At 33.2% G+C, this 17194-nt stretch overlaps 2 protein-coding genes across 2 annotated transcripts; one reads left to right on the top strand and one right to left on the bottom strand.

Annotated features, from left to right (window-relative positions):
• Positions 1 to 2: 2 nt before the first annotated feature.
• On the bottom strand, positions 3 to 3024 carry LOC105649638 (Tetratricopeptide repeat (TPR)-like superfamily protein). Its single transcript, XM_012236346.4, has one exon. The coding sequence runs from the start codon at positions 2818 to 2820 to the stop codon at positions 1234 to 1236; it is 1587 nt and encodes a 528-aa protein (XP_012091736.1). The 5' UTR covers positions 2821 to 3024; the 3' UTR covers positions 3 to 1233.
• A 2018-nt stretch (positions 3025 to 5042) lies between these two features.
• On the top strand, positions 5043 to 7964 carry LOC105649637 (SGNH hydrolase-type esterase superfamily protein). The gene is made up of 5 exons (XM_012236345.3): positions 5043 to 5433; positions 5532 to 5765; positions 6956 to 7023; positions 7184 to 7348; positions 7579 to 7964. The coding sequence occupies exons 1-5, from the start codon at positions 5335 to 5337 to the stop codon at positions 7736 to 7738; spliced, it is 726 nt and encodes a 241-aa protein (XP_012091735.1). The 5' UTR covers positions 5043 to 5334; the 3' UTR covers positions 7739 to 7964.
• Positions 7965 to 17194: the final 9230 nt, after the last annotated feature.

The raw sequence follows: 17194 nt of genomic DNA, 5'->3' as shown, positions 1-17194 counted from the left end.
TATGTTTTATGATAATAATTTATTCTCTAATAGTTGAATTACACAAGTACAATAATTCCTGAGGGACAAGAAAATGACGAACAATATACATACAAAAGAAAGAAGGAATATTTCAGTTCAAAAATTGTCAGATAGCTTCCAACCTCTCACATGAACCACAAAGGAAGAAGAAAATTGAAGTCTGCCCCGAGTCTTTAATTAGAATGTGATGCTGTTGCCGTCAAAAATGGACTTATTTAACAAGCTTAATTAAGCTGACAAGGTTGAATTTGACCAAAAAACAAGGAATATACTGCCAATACGGGAAATCAACAGTTTCCTGATGCAAAACAAAACAATGAATACCAATAGCAAATTAACCTTCAGAGGGCATATCTTGTAGTAAATGATAATTACAAACAATACTCTTTCGGTCCTGAATGTTGAATTCAGCCTGTATAACAATGTCTTCTTCTTTAGATCTCAAGCAGCATTACTTACAGTGCTGTTGTCTCGGCTCCAAACTCTTCTTTACAATACAAGTCCTATGAAAATTATGTAGGAACATTCTTCTGATACACTTTCAAGCAGTTATCAAATTGTTTAAAATCATTCCAACTATGCCTGTCTACTCACACTTAGAGTTAACAATTAGAAACTGAGATGCATTTGCCATTTCAACCTTGATTTTTTTTTTTTTTTTTTTTTTTTTTTTAGAATGAAACCTTGAGATTCGAATACTGCATGAAGAAAACCCTTTGCAGTACACAGGATACAACTAACCTTGACCCTCGGTCTCCCTATAGATCTCAATCAGTTATTTCAACCAATCAACAAATTAGCCTGAAATCTAGAGCATGTGGACTTAAATCTTGGGGAGGTTCATAAATCATTATATTTTAAGGAATTCTTTGGGTCCTAAGCCAAAATTCTTCTGTACCAAACCCCACCGTTTGACATCTTCATTTTTCTTGTTATCCGTCACTTCCTCCAATCCAACTTAAACCCATTGATTCCAAAGATATAATTTCCATTTTCCACAGCAAGTTGATGATGTAAACTTCGGCAATGTAGCTTTTGCAACCTCAATGATACATGGAACATTGTTCTAAGCAAAGCATAATAACTGAAAAGTTCTTGATAAGGTGATGCTTTGATAATTAAGTCATGTGAATGATGTTGTTTAAAGCTACTCAAAGAGACGAACCTTCTCACTTATGATGTCAGTTCACATCTCTTGCCTGACCGGAAGCATCATATAACACTTTCAGTTCCAACCCAACTGCTACCGGTATCTTTTAATATCCCTCTTGACTTCATTGTCTCCCTGAGCTCACTTACATTATCCCATTTCCCGGCACTTGCCAAGGCATTTGATAGCGCCATAAAGGCACCAGGCCTACCTTCAGCATTCAGCTTAAAAAGTTCATTGGCAGCTACCCTTGCCATCTCTACACTGCCATGCAGATTACATGAACTCAGAAGAGCTGCCCAAACATCAGAATTGGGCTTCTCAGGCATCCCCATTACAAAGTCCCATGCTAGGTGTAAACTTCCTGCACGCCCCAAAAGGTCAACCATGCAAGCATAATGCTCCATCCTTGGTTTCATTGAGTAGTCTTTCTCCATGCTTTCAAATATCTCGCGACCTTCAGCAACTAAGCCAGCATGCGCACATGCACATAGAGCACCAAGGAATGTAACGTAGTTGGCCTCAGTACCACATTGGCGCATCTTATAAAAAAGCTCAAGTGCTTCAATGGGCATTCCATTCTTTCCATATCCATCAATCAAGGAAGTCCATGAAAATACATTCTTCTCAGGCATGCAGTCAAAAACTCTTCGTGCATCTTCAATTCTTCCACATTTTGAATACATGTCTATAAGAGCACTCCCCACTTTTATGTCAGTAAATAACTCGGTCTTCAAAAGCTGAGCCTGTACTTGCTGACCAATCTCAAATCCTGCCAACACAGAACAAGCCCCAATAATGCTGGCAAAAGTCGATATATTAGGCCTAAAACCAAATCTTTGCATCTCAACATAAATCTCAAGCGCTTTAGTTGCCGTTTCAACTGATTTGCTATAGCCTTCTATCATTGCATTGAAAACCACTACATCTTTTTCAATAGTCTTCTTAAAAATCTCCTCAGCATCTTCCACAAAGCCTCTGTTCATGTACCCAGAAATCATAGACGTCGAACATATCACATTCTTCTCTATCATCATATCAAAAACTCTCCTTGCAAAATCAATCCTCCCACTCTTCACATATGCATCAACAAGCGCAGTACAGAGAACATCATCAGGCTGAACATCTGATTTAACTATCTGGGCGTGCACCATACCTACTAAATTACGTGGCAATGCAAGATTACAACCACTAGTAGAAACCTTTAGTATCATGGAATACGTAAACCCATCAGGCCTTTCACCATCAAGTATCAACCTTTGTACCAAACTTATCGATTCTGCTACTAACCCTTGTTTCAAATAACCACCAACCATATAATTATAAGCCGAAAGAGTCCGTTGAGGCAATTCGTCGAACATCTGGCGCGCATTCTTCAGACGCCCACATTTCAAGTGAAGAATAAGGAGTTTGATGGATAAATTGGTATTGGGTACAAAACCAATTTTCAAAATATGGGCATGGATCGTTTGGCCGTAAAAGGGAGTATCTGATTTGATGTAGCGTTGAAGGACTGAAGATAGTGTAGTAGCAGTAGAGCGGCTGATGTGGTCTTCATTTGGCGAGAAGATTTGGTTTAGTGAACCCTGGTAAGCACGGCTGTTGAATAACGAGAAACTGCTTGGTCTAATTGAAGATAGCTTTGACATTTTTCATCGTGAAAATCAGTTTGGTGACATTTGTTAGAGTGGTGGTTTGTTTGAGTTTAGGCTTTGCACATTTGTTAGAGTGGTGGTGACATTTTTAGAGTTTGGTTTAGGAGCAGATGTTTTTGCGGCTATCGTTTTTCTAAGCACGGTGAAATTTATTATCAATAGAGCTTTCGTAGCTCACACTCCAACGAAAGCATTATTATTTTATTAATGCACTGAAACTCAATTTATGACATACTTTCTTAAGAGTAATGAATAGGCTAGAAATGAAATTGAAAATACAACTAATTTGCAATAAAAAAAAAAATAATGTTCCTAGAGAATTATTTTAATTTAATGATTTTTTAAAGAATAAATATTAAATTAAAGATAATAAAATCAATTTATCTAATAATTTAAATAAATTTAATAACTTTTTAAATAACGTAAAATTTTAAATATAATAAATATTATAAAAAGGGATAGTAATTAGTACTCGCATGCACCGATTATCTTTAATAACAAAGCAAATGACGCATGATCTTTCTTTAATTTTCTTTTAATTTTAAATATCCATTCCAATTAAATTAACTATTAATTAATTAATGCAATTATTAGAGGTTGCATCAATCTCATCAGTTTTAACCCTTAGTGGGCCTCATATTTTTTTCTTTTCGACAATTAATGGGCCTAATACGGGCTCTCCTTTCACATCTTTAGCGCATGGTATTTAGAAAATTATTGAAAATATATTATTATATTATTAACTAAATATAATATTCAGGAAATTATTATTTTTCCTTTATGCGTCTAATAATTTTTTAAACAATGCTCAAATTCAAGTCATAAGATACCATTTTTTAAAGAACGTAAAAGAAAAGGTGCTTTGTGTAATTAATTATGCAATTTCTTTATCCTATAACCCATATTTAAAAAACTCATCAAACCTTTTAACATATAATAAGATTTAGTTTTGATTTTAATATAAAAAATCTTTTTTTTTGTTTTACTTTCATTAAACTAAAACAAATTCAAATCAGAAAAATAATAAAAAATAAATTGAATTGAATGAAGTTACAACGAGACACAGTAATTGCACGAAGAAAAAAATAAAAAATGTTAAAAATACCATTAAAACCATCGGAATTGAGCCTATAAAACTGAATCAAATATCCAAAACCACCAATAAAAAAAAATAATGGATTTTCAAAAAGAAAATGATCACCAGCAACAAAGATTTCTCCAATCAAACATATTTCACATAGCAAAAAAAATTCTCAATAGTGATCAGCCACCAAGAAAATAAAAAAAACAAAGAGACGAAAAACAGGGAAGATGGAGAACATGGCCATGGCGATGGTTGGCTGGCCATTTAAATGAGTTGATCAAAATAAATTGCATATGGCGTTTTTGTATCTATTTACTGGGAAATTATTTGCCTGGACTGGATTTATAATCAGGTTTATTAATCAAACTAATCATAATTAAGAATTTTTAAAAAATGTTCCAATTTTATCATTTTTTAAAAGTAAAAAATGCTCTCGTTTCAATAAAAAATTTTATTTTTATTAGTTTGATTTATAAACCCGATCTAAATAAATTATTTTCCTTTTTTTTTTTTTCTATATACATCAATACATGAGTTGTTTCATTGAGAAAGAGAATAAATTATACATAAATCTGATATTTAAAAGCATTTTTAAGGTTAACGGCGGGAATAAATGCTTGTATTATCTAAAAGTCCGGAAAATGGAAAGCCTAATTGAAAATATCTATATTTTATATTTTTTACACGTCAGATTCAGATAGGAAATAGATATTGCCAATCTTTCCATTTTTCATAAGATGCTATAAGAGAAAAGAGAGTCACCTTCTCTCATCTATCCTCTGGCCTGCAATTTAATGTAAAGTCTAGTGCTCAATGAGCGGTCTCCGTCATGTCAGCAATTCAGAGTATGGTAGTGGCAGTTCCGTAACTATAGCAAACTATCATTTCTAATATTGTCCATTTATTAGGTAAGCGAACGCAATTAATTGTGCCGCTAGATGATGACAGTACAATTTACCAACTACAAATCGGAGATCAAATGTCTTATCCATCCGTCGCAATTCTGGTATAATAATTAATTATCAAGGTTATTTTGGTCCTTAACTTACTTTTTAGTTCTTGGAATTGATTAGAATGGAAATAAATACGACTAGACCTGACTATACTCATACGCCAACGAAACCGGAAGTTCAAGAAACCAAGAAACTAGACTTGGCGGAGAGATCCAAAGCCACTAAAATCCTTGGAAAGGAGAGTCAACGCACCTTAAAAACTCCAATCGCTGTTCATTTACCCTCAATAGTTTATGAGTAACACCGTTAAAAGAGAGCAATAAGCTTGAGTTGTTTTATAGTTCGTGCTAACAAACAGAAGGCAACCATAAAAGATCAGATTACGAAAGAGAGAAAGACTGAAAGTTCACTTTTTTTTGTTTTTTTGTTCTCCCTTTTCTTTTAGCGAAACCCATCTCAGATTTGTTAAGAATGAGGCCGAAGATTTATCTTTTTGGTGACTCCATCACTGAAGAGTCATTTAAAGATGACGGCTGGGGTGCTTCTCTTGCAAACCATTTCGCTCGCACGGTATATTAATTTCCTTCTATATGTTTGTTAAAAGAAAAAAAAAAGACACGATCTTTATGATTTTCTTGTTTCGTGTTTTTTGTAATCTTGATTTTCAGGTTGATGTGCTGCTTCGAGGGTACAGTGGATATAATACAAGATGGGCTTTGAAGGCGGCGGAAAGGGTGTTTCTGCCAGTGGAAGGTGGAGCAGATGGTGGTGCAACGCCCTTAGCTATAACTGTGTTTTTTGGTGCTAACGATGCTTGCCTTCCCGATAGATGTTCTGCTTTCCAACACGTGCCTCTTCCAGAATATAAGAGCAACCTTCACGCCATTTTCTCATTTCTCAAGGTATTTAATTAAAAATCTCTCTGCATCATAACATCCTCACGTGTGTCTGTGTTATTTACATATCTATTATTTGTGCATCTATAATTCACAAATTAGTTAATATGCTAAAAAATACAGTATCATCTGTCAACCATTTCAGCATATAAATTGATTTGCTCCGACTGAACAAAACATTTTAGTTAACACATGCACATTAGAATAGTTAAAATACTGATTAAGTGCTGGTATGTGGTAAAATATATATAGAGGATTGTAGATTTTAGCATTAGATTTTCGGGACATCTGCAAGAATGATCACAATCGTATATTGGGTTGACAAAACTAGTGTCAGAGTGATTGATAGATGAATATGTGGGGGTCTGATTGGATTAAGAGAGAGATGAATCCAAACAAAATGTCCAGTGGTGTGGCCCAGTTGTCGCTGTTATTGTTGGCCATTTGGTTATTATAGTTATGGGATGTGAAAAAAGAATGGCAGCTAGTTAGCTATAATTTTCTTTTTCAGAGATTTTAAACAAAATCATTGATTTCTCTACTATCTTTCTCATCAGGCTTCCTTTTTGCAAACGCAGCCATTTTTATGGGCATTCATTATTATTTTACGTATGGTAAAGTTGATGTAATTGATGATCCAAGATTCAAGAATGTGAGCATGTCATGATACAAGAAATGGGACCTCCTAACGTTGGTGATCCATCATGGCATTTGCTGGAGTTTTAGTGGGTTTAGTTATACTTATATATCAAATGTCACGCGGTTGTTGGTTTCTATTTGTTGCTTTCTTGCCTCTTTTCATCGGCTGGGGAATTTTAAATTTAGTTCTCTTTCTCTGTTTTAGAAAAGGCTATGTCCTTCATTCTATAAACTAATAGATCTAACCCCACCTGAAAAAGGCTCATTCTAACTTAAAATATTATAATTTTGCAATTTAACTTTTATTTTTCTGTAACGGCATAAAAAGTTTATTTAACCTTTGGCTACATAACAAAGTTAGTGGTGAATTACTTTTCTTTTCTTGTACTCATGAACTTTGAAATTTCGAGCCTTCTAGCTTTGTTTGACAAATGAAGGAGATTCTGTAGTAAGTTAGCTTGAAGCTAACTCCAGCAAGCTCTACCGTTAAGATTGATAAGTATTTTGAGGTGGTAATTGCTTAACTTTAATGTGCTAATTAATTTTTTGTGTATCAGACACGTTGGCCAAAAACAATCGTTCTTTTCATCACTCCTCCTCCAATTGATGAAGCTGCACGCCTCCAGTATGGTTCTGTGATCATCATCCTTGCTGGTTAATAAGTAGAATGAATATATTGTTCTATGTAACCTTGGTTTTCCTTAATTGATTTGAAAGTAATAGTCAGTTTTAGATGATTATACGAAAATTTCTGATGAAAACTTTAACTCTCGGAAACTGTGCAGGCATCCTTATTCTGAGAATCATTTAGGTCTGCCCGAGAGGACAAATGAAGCTGCTGGTGCTTATGCCAAGGCATGTATTGCTGCTGCAGAAGAATGTGGGTGCCCAGTGATCGATATCTGGACCAAAATGCAGCAGAATCCCGACTGGAAAACAGCTTATTTATGGTATATATGTATATATATGTTAGCTTCTCTTAGAATTCTGAATTAGAGGAATAGATGTTTGACAACCGAAAAAAGAAAAATTTAATTGCCAATTGTTCAAGGAATTTTCTTGGCATCCATTTATTTTCTACCTTATGAATAATTATTTAGACCAAATAATAAATATACTCTCGTTTCAGTTTTCTGCATTTCTTAATTTGTTTTTCTATAATGTTCTTTTGGAATTGTAGGGATGGTCTGCATCTAACTAGGAGCGGAAATAAGCTTGTGTTTGAGGAAGTGGTGGTGAAGCTGAAGGAACAGGGGCTGAGTGTAGAGACATTGCCCGTTGATCTCCCACTTATGGGTGATATTGACCCTCAGGATCCACTAAAAGCATTTTTGAAATAATCAAAATCATTGCCTAATAGGTTTTTCTTTTGTTTCAGTTATATTTATAAATAGCCATGAGAGTGATACCTGAAAAAATGTTCATTATCTAGAACTGGCTATGGTGAAGCAAATTGCTTTGGTGAAAAAGCATTGTTTCTCTATTTAATTTAAGACATTGTCACTCTCTCATAGTGCATCTAGCTTTGTGAATGAAAAGCATTATCCCCTGTGTCTATTTCTATCATTTCTTGGTTCTTGGTTGTTATTAGATCACGTTATAATGGTTGATGAAAAAGATCATGGCGTCCATATTCCATGAAAAAGAATATTGCAAATGCACAAAGAAGAGTAATACTGCAAACCATCGTTTGGACACTTGAAGAACAATGATCGAATCGCGACGATGATGGAATGGGCTCTGTATTAGCGGGCCTCATACTTCTTCGTATTTTAGTTATAATCTAATTAAGTCAAACGACAACCCGTTTTTAATATTTCCTGTGCAAGACGACACATGTCTGAAGCTGCATTAGGGGTGCAATTTGATTTGATATATTTGGTTCTAAATTGAAATTTAATTTAAAATGAAATATCAGATTAAAATTTCAGAATATAAGTATAAAATGGAATGATTTTTTTTTTAAAAAAAAAAGATACGTGAGATATGGAATGAAAATATAAACATTCTATATTTTAATGCATGCATGTTCTAAATTTTTATTTTTAATTTTTTAATTATATTTAAAATACAGTTAAATATGAATATTTTTTTTAAGGAAACAACGGTCATATTTTAATATAAATGTTTTCTTTTGACAATAATTAAACATGATTAATTCAGCTACATCTTCATTTTTTTTTCTTTTTCTCCAATTTTTGTTGTGTTATTTATTTAGCATGTCCTAGGACATTTAATCATGATACTTATTTGTTCATTCAAATTTGTGTTTTTTTCTCCTGAAATTCATATTTCTTTCAGCACATATATATAGTTTTCTCATATATTAGGTTAGATTAAAAAAATTTTTTTGGATACATTGAAGGGAAAAAAACTCAGAGAGAACACCTAAGACACAATCCGTCTAACACGAGGCCAAACCACAACCTTCAATATCCTAACGCATGAACCTCAACACCTCAGCAGGAGGACTTTCAAGAACATGACTACCAAAGGCTAGATTAAATTTTAAAACATATTTCACTGTAAATATTAAAACATTAAACATTTCTAAATGAGAACATAACTCTTAATTTCTTCTACGGAAGACAGACACTTTCGACCGAAAAAAGAAACGGGAGAAAAAAACAAAAATATAATGAAACTTAATAACGGGAAACTAAATGGCACTGCTCATGAATTGCATGCACTAAATTATCAATTAGCCATTGATATAGTGGAGATCAATGCTCCAACACATTTTCTACACCAATTATTGAAGCTCATATTCTTCTTTTTCGTTTTTCTTCCTATTCTTGCCTTACAAGGAGCTTTAGGAACTCTGAACAGTGCATGCATATAACTTGTTTACTGTTTAGGGCAAAGCTCCTGATGGTTCAGAGTGATGTTCAGGATTTGGGCCACCAGGTGAGACTCTTGAAGTTGATGCATCTGTCACTTCCTTCTTCACAAGACGCTTCATTTTTGACAAATCATACCCTAATTCTTGCAAAAGAGAACTACTATCAATTCTTTTGGGTACAGCCCTAACGCCACGAAAGCTCGACGCTTCCAAATCAATCACATTCAAAGATAAAATGAGAAGGATAATTATTGAAACTTGCACCATAGTTTTATTAGCCATGAGAGTTGATGTAAGAGTGTGATTTTGCTTTGAGGGATATTCTAGGGTTGTGAGTAGAGTAGTGTGTTACAACATAGAACAAAAACATGAATTTATACTGCAAATTTGAAGAAAAAATATCTGAAATTTTAAAGATTAAACGATCGATAATGGCCGCGGCGTCTATGAGAGGACAAATCCATCGTCGTGTACCCTGTTGTCTTTTCTTAATTCCCATCTTTCATTACTAAGTACCAACTAGAACTTGTCTGTCCACTCATCAAAACCGTTTCTTTATGTTCAATATTTTGGACAGTTGTTGAACATAAGTTAACGTTAAACAATGAAGATTTATGTAAATGGGAAGTTGAATGGGAGGAGATATGGAAACCCTTTTTACCAATAAAACAAAAGAACCTTTAATGCTGATTTTCTTTTTAATTTTTTAAATAGAATTCTTTTGTTTGATTATCAGTAAATCTCCATAGATAAGTGCGTTCTTGCTTTTCATATGGGTATGGTGTCTCTTTCCACATGGTTACTAATAAAAAACAGCCTCCACTTCTTCCTAATTTGGCAGTTGGAAATTCATGTTTGTTTTCTTCTGTCTCTTTTGCTTATATAACTTTGGTGTTATTTTATGCCTTGATATCCTGACATTATACCTTAAAAATATTCAAAGTGATTTATGCAGAACGCAGTACAGCAAAGACAAACATATAAAAATTTGGATTAACATAAAGATTGAGGAGAGAGGAAGAGTGCTTTTATTTTTTATATTTTTATTTTGTTTTTGAGTTGATTAAAGATTACAAACTTTCGATTATGCTATAAAAAACGGTCAACGATTTGAAATCAGTTATCCCTTTATCCGTGCCAAAAGTCACAGAACTATTGATTCCACTTATTACAATTATTAGGATCATAAATAAATCAATCCTCCTATGAGTTGTTTATTACTTATTCAAGTTCATTTGATAAGCATAGCCAAGTTGGAATATGTTTGTCAAACATATTTAATCAATGAATTATTCTTAAGCTTTGAAATAAGTCTTGAATCGGATTTCGAGCTTATTTGATAATTACAATGAACTGAGCTTGAGTTTCACCATTTTTTTAAGCTTGCCAAACTCGAGCTCGATGTTTTAACTTTAATCGAATTTGAATTCAAAGCCTATAATTCAACTTCATTAGTAAACCTATAATCACCATTGCAATGAATTAATTCCTGGTGGTTTAGAATAGCAGATTGCTTTCTCCTGATTAAGCACAACGTATTAGACAATTAGAAGTGTGGGAGTCTAGTCATTGAATTGAGCATTATACTTGCTTGCTAAAAGATTATGAATGGACGTGGCTCTTCCAGAATTTTCATTGATGAGTTTCATTCTACATTTTTGGCTTCTTCTCAACACTCAACTTAACTAATGATTCAAACCCCACAATTGTCTGCGTTTACCGACAAAATCCTAGAATCCATGTTTTGTCCACGATATACTTATTATGGCCCAGTAGTAACCTTTTCTAGGATTGAACAGCAAATTTGTTGTGAATTAAATTTTATTTCTTTTTTTGTCATATGGTCAATAATTCGTATAGTTAATGAAAATATACGAGGAAAAACAGATGTACTTATCCCAGATAACATGGAGGTTGGGCCTAGTAGTAATATATCCATGGACCCTTTTTTTTTTTTTTTTTGGTAATGTATTGCAATTTTGAGCCCATTCTGATCTAAACTCTTGGATGAAGCAGGGTGTTTAGCCATAAGTTGCATTGTTGAATTAGTGACAATAATGCATGCATTACATTATCTTTTTGGCAAAGAAGGTAAAACCTATCAAACAGAAACTTAAAACAAACATCTGAGTCTAATAAAGTTCATATACTACTTGCTAATCAAGTTTGGTTTGATCCGTCTACATCGTATAGAAAACGTGGAAAATGAGATATCTCGAGTTCGAGTCTCCTCCACCGTAAAAGTTTTCATAAATTTGATGAATGTTATTGAAAGGGAAGGCTAAAAAAAAAAATTCATATACGCCAGCACTTCATTTAGTCAAATAATCAGCTTAAAATTTCTTTCCGTAAGAGGATGAATATGAACACAAAGACATTACCAATTTAAGTGAAAACATAACAAGCTTTATTCCTCTCAAGTACTTGCACCCAATTATTTGTTTATTTATTTTCTGGGTAACACATAAAAGTTAAGTTCCGAACTTCCATTATATAAAGAGGTTGGTAAGATAATCTGCAAATTTCAATCAAGAAAATGTACTGAAACACAGAATAGTAAAACTTCCATTAATATCTTGACAAGGTTACCTTAACATTAAGAACAAAATGAAAAGCATAAACCAAGACAAACATTGGTTAATTATACGGAAGACGCTAATCATGTTTAGAGTGATGTTGTGGATCAGGGCCTCCAGGGCTCTTTCTGTCAGGATATTCGTATCCACTTCTGTTTGCTGTATTGGCGAACTCATTCAAGGCCTCGTATAATTGTCTTACATTCCTCTTCTTAAAGTTGGAATCTAGGGGACGGCCACTCTCTACCTTTGCAGAGAAGAGCAAAACAAGTACTATCGTTATCAACAGGCACAGAAACCCTAACTTTGCCATTCAACTCACTGTACTTAGTTACTTACTGCAGCTTATTTTGTTTTCTGGTTGATTTGAGGGTACTTGTGAATGTGTCCTAAACCCTATTTATATAGGCTGGTGAGCTTGACTGAGCATATTTATATGGGCTTGTAATATTACATATGCAATATTGCTTTCTCTTCAATCACTAATCGATATAGTGGACGGACAGAGTGTAATTCAATCCCCACAATCTTGATTTGCCGGCCTACGTGGAATAATCGGTTTTTTCTCGATTAGCTCTTTTAACTGTCTCTCTACCTTACATCTTCTTGTTATATTGAAATATGACTTGTCCACTATATGTCAGTTCTTTTCTTTATTTTTCATTTTGTTTTATATACATACACATCTCCATGCTCTCGAGTTAAAGATAGCGTAGATAAAATCTTTCTAACAGTGATGAATTCAGAATTCAGATTTTGTGTCTCGACATTGCAAATGAAATATAATTCAATTTCGCTGATTCAATTGTGAATTAGAGAAATGTTAATCTTACAAGATTAATACTGGATAAACTAGAGTGTTACTGTCAAGGAGGATTGAGCTTAAAATGCTGAAAAAGACCGGCTGATGACACAAGTTAATCTAAGAAAACCTTTTATACATAGAATAAAAAGTAAATTAGGAAAACAATCGGTTTTATGGTGAGCTGTTCTTGGATTATCCCTTGTATGGATTCCACTATGAGCAAATGACTTCACAGATATAAACCCCATCCACTGTTCTATTAGTTTCATTTGAAAAGAAAAGAAAAAAAAGCTTTAGTAATGGGATGTTCCGGCCGGTGGTAATTAAATAGTGAAACTGCTGTCAGATAAGCACAATGTCGCTGCCAAGCTTTATAACTGACGTGTTGCTGAATGGCACTGCCACTACACTAATTCACACTACCAAAAGGTTTAACCAACCCTTTCAAGTTAATCCATATTTGGGCCTATCAGTTGATAGTTAATAACTGACGATATCGATTAACTAATAAAATATTATTGTTTGATAAAATTTTAATAATGATTAGTGTTAGAAATGTAATTGTTGTTAAAAGTATATTATTTTCATAAATTAATATTTTAAATATATTATTTTATATTTTAAAGTGTTATGTAAATAAGATTGATCATATAAAAATATTAATTTGAAAAAAAAAAGGTTTTTTTACGTGGTTAATTTAAAAAAAAAAAAAAAAAAAAAAGCTTCAAAATACAGTCTACAAAATCAGTTGAAATTGAAACTGATCAAGAATCACTCGTTTATAAGCAGAATCAAATTTAAAATTTTAAAAATCTTCAATTCACTTTTTTTTAATTTTGCCTTTGGAATATTAAAAATACTCCATATCCAAAACTTGAACTCGAGACATTCAGTAAAGTAACCATATGACCCCTAGGAGATTGTTGCGTCTGTTATTATATATTTATGAACGCAGGCATGCTTAATGGCACTGAAATCATAGAAAATATAGTTACTGTCCATAAATGTGGAGTACGAGATTGAGAGGTATTAGTAGCATAATTTAAGAATAAATTTCTTCAACTTTAGCACTAGGAATTTGCATAAGTCGATTAATGATAGAACCGCAATTTAGAAGGTTATGGATAACATAGTTGATGTATATTGCAGCAATTATAAAATGGTTTAGGAGATTCTTTATATTATCCAATTCTATCTATCTATCTATCTAGGTCAAAAAAAAAAAAGAAAAAAAAAAAAAAAGAAAAAAAGTTTTCAATATGAAGTAAGTGCATCATGCAGTATATTCAAAATTTAGTTTAGGACACTTGGACAATTCATAAAATGGATTTTTATTTTCTATTTTATTAATCAGCGATTGTGGTTGAATTTTTTAAAGTCAATACTCAATTAGATAATTTTCAAATATATAAATCAAGTGTGGAGTTAATTAGAAGCAACTTAGGTTGATCTCTTGAACTAATTGTTGTCTATTTCATCCATTAATTTCATACATATGTAATTAAATTAAACAAGTATTTATTTGGTAAACGCAAGAGATCATAAATTGTCTTATTATTATTATTATTATTATATTTTGTGTGGCTTATGTTTTAACAAGTTAATTACTTTTGTGGTATGACTCTACACAAGAAAAACAAAAATCATATAATTTTATGATCAAAGGTGTCCATTAGGCTACCATATAAACAAAAATCAATTCATTCTTGAATTGCATTTGTTGAAATCCATATACAGAGTGAGTTATGAGTAGGTCTAGTCAGGCCTTAGTAGAGTAGGGGAAGGCAATGAGACACTGTGTTTGTCTTTATGCTTAGCTACACTCCAAAACAAGCTTTTAAATTGTCCTTATCTCCATTTTAATAATCGCTTAAAGACAAACCCAATCATTTTATTTTTCCTGTCTAATTGGCTAATAATTGCCTCTGAGCATGAATTTATTGCTTTAATCAGAGCCAATAAGGGCTTGATGTGACATTTCGATCCGACAAAACGATCTTAAAATGTCAGGCTAGCTAGGGTAATAGAATGCGGGATACAGAAATGAATCGAATCATATATCAAAAATGGAGAAACTAATTATTAGAGGCGCCTTTTGGTATAGTGGCTGGAGAGTTGGAAGAACTCCAGATTTAAGCGTGCTCGTTTAACAGAAATTTCAGAATAGATGACCTCCTGAAAAGTTTCTCATTTAACCCGTGGAATAAAACCGTGAAGGTGGGTGTATGTGTTGACCGGATTAGGCCGAGACACAACCCCGTGGCCAAAGCGGACAATTTCTCTTGTGATTAGAGTCGGACGTGACACTTGAAGTCACATCTATCAATTCAACTTGTTATATTCTTGTGATTATTTACATGTTTGATGGCTGCTTATACGATGAATTGAAAAATGATCTAAATAATGGTTAATAAGAATATATTATTAATTATTAATTATTACTAATTATTGTCGCTCACACTGAAAGAAAATTCCTTAAACTAGATTTACATGAACAACCCTAATATAAGATAAGAACTATGGCATATGTGAGAGAGGTTTACCCATAAAAAGTGCTCCATCAGTCCGTACATATAATAGTAGTGGAACAGCTAAGTGTTCAAGATAGTGTTGTTAATCTAATCTGATAATAAACTAGTTAAAAAGTGCAAAAGAGAATTTGACTCTATTAGTTTATGATATAATCACTTTGAAAAGTGACATTCTTTGTACAATATTGGCATTTTGGTGGTGCTCTACAGCTTCAAGCATCTATATCTTAATTAATGGTGCTTGCTTCACAGCATAAACAATGTAAGAAAAAGAAAGTGCAGCTAATGAAAGCATAATTAAGCTACTACTACTAATATAGAGTAGAGTATAAATAAAAATTGACTCATAATTACATAACAATTTTGAGGGGAACTTCCAAATTTCTCTCATTGAACTAGAGATGTCAGAATGGAGGCTTTCTTGTGTTTTTGCATGAGTTGGATTATTTCAAGGTTTTAGTTCCTAATCCTAATTATTCCTTAATTAATAGGCATTAAACAATTAATTAGTTACATCTATAAAGGGATAAGTGCTGTGGATGGATCCTACCTCGAGGAAAGGTAGAGATTATTATATGCTACTCTATAGCATTATTTATCTTATCTAGAGGTACTTCTACTTGAGCACCACTTAAGTGTCTGGTGGCTAATGTCAAAAAAAAAAAAAAAGTGTCTGGTGGCTGCACTAGTTGGGTCTTTCATACAGATAACAATTTTAAGATACACGATCTTATAATCGATGTGATAGACCAAGTGAATTTAACCTGTGGTGTAACTTCAGAAAAAAGAATTATAGCTACCAATTAGAAGCATAATAGCAGAGAAGGAAGCAAATTTGGAACAAGCAAAATCTCAGGGCAAGTATTTTATAACATGGCACAAAATACATTTTATAATTATGAGAAGCTTCTCTATATTGGCAGAGAACAGACCAAAAACAAGAACTAATTCTACAACAACACTACTGGTTTTTTGAATGGTGTTGTGGATCAGGTCCTCCTGGACTCACTCTTTTGGAATCAAAATGACCTTTGTTCATGTTTTCATTTCCCTGCCTAACATTATAAACTTCAGTCTCGCCCATTGCACGAATTGACCTTATCAGGTTCCTCCTTGCTAAAGACTGATCAAGCGGGCGAGTTTCAGAACTTGAAACAGCCACCAATATCAGGAATATGCAAAGACAAAACCTAAAGCTAGCCATTTTTGTTCTTGTTTAAGGTTTCAGAAAATGCAGTGCAAGAGAGTCAAACTAGGAAGAGGTATATATAGAGGGATTATGGATGTTTCTATTTGTTATAATAATCAAAGTGGGCAAAAAGCAACATCCATTTACGATTTCAGTTTTGTTCGGTTGTGTATTCCATTTCTATTCTAAATGGTCGCCTTTTGCTGAATTAAAACACAAAGAAACACCGACCAGTTAGAATATTTTGTCTTGAACTGCAAGAGAGACTTAGTATCCTTTATTTCAATGAAAATCCTCTATCTATAATCTATTTACTCAACTCCTTCACACTAGTACTACTATTGCTTCAGTGGCCACGTGTATCATGTGACATATATAAAAAGAAAAGGACAAGGGTGGCTTAGCAATGGAGGAGATAACTCTTAAAAATTTTCTCATTCTCTTATTGGCATGAAAGAGCTATCTAGTTTGGCTTCTAATGCATTTCATGCCACCGCCATGTTGATTAGTTTATGTTTTGTACAATTAATAAATCGCCATGTAGTTTTGTCCATAATAATTTCTTGATTACTTCCAAACCATTTTTCTCTACGTTCTGCTTTTTCCAATATATGCTACCATAAATTTAGAATGAAACAATTATGCTAACTTGGCCGGCGGGCATTTCCACCTTGCCTGCCCTGTTAAAGCTTTTTCATTTTTAGATTGTCGTTGAAGCTTAATTTTCATTCTTCCTGTGAAAATTGAAGTTGGTCTAATCAAGTTCTTCATACTCAGAAATCACGAAGAACTAGCAGCAGAAAATGCATATCCAAGCTATTCAATGAAATCTAAACAATCATAACCAGAGTTC

The sequence above is a fragment of the Jatropha curcas genome, chromosome 11, assembly GCF_041381405.1.
Source record: "Jatropha curcas cultivar XTBG-Jc1 chromosome 11, XTBG_Jcur_1.0, whole genome shotgun sequence".
In the NCBI taxonomy this organism is placed as follows: Eukaryota; Viridiplantae; Streptophyta; class Magnoliopsida; order Malpighiales; family Euphorbiaceae; genus Jatropha; species Jatropha curcas.
Note: the sequence above shows the minus strand (reverse complement) of the source record. Positions and strands in the feature narration are given on the sequence as shown.

Excerpts from the sequence above, each read along its gene's own strand:
- LOC105649637 (XM_012236345.3), top strand. The coding sequence starts at position 5,335 with ATGAGGCCGAAGATTTATCTTTTTGGTGACTCCATCACTGAAGAGTCA. Across the intron at positions 5,434-5,531 it reads CAAACCATTTCGCTCGCACG|GTTGATGTGCTGCTTCGAGG; the intron begins GTATATTAATTT and ends CTTGATTTTCAG. Across the intron at positions 7,349-7,578 it reads TGGAAAACAGCTTATTTATG|GGATGGTCTGCATCTAACTA; the intron begins GTATATATGTAT and ends TTGGAATTGTAG.
- LOC105649638 (XM_012236346.4), bottom strand. The coding sequence starts at position 2,820 with ATGTCAAAGCTATCTTCAATTAGACCAAGCAGTTTCTCGTTATTCAAC.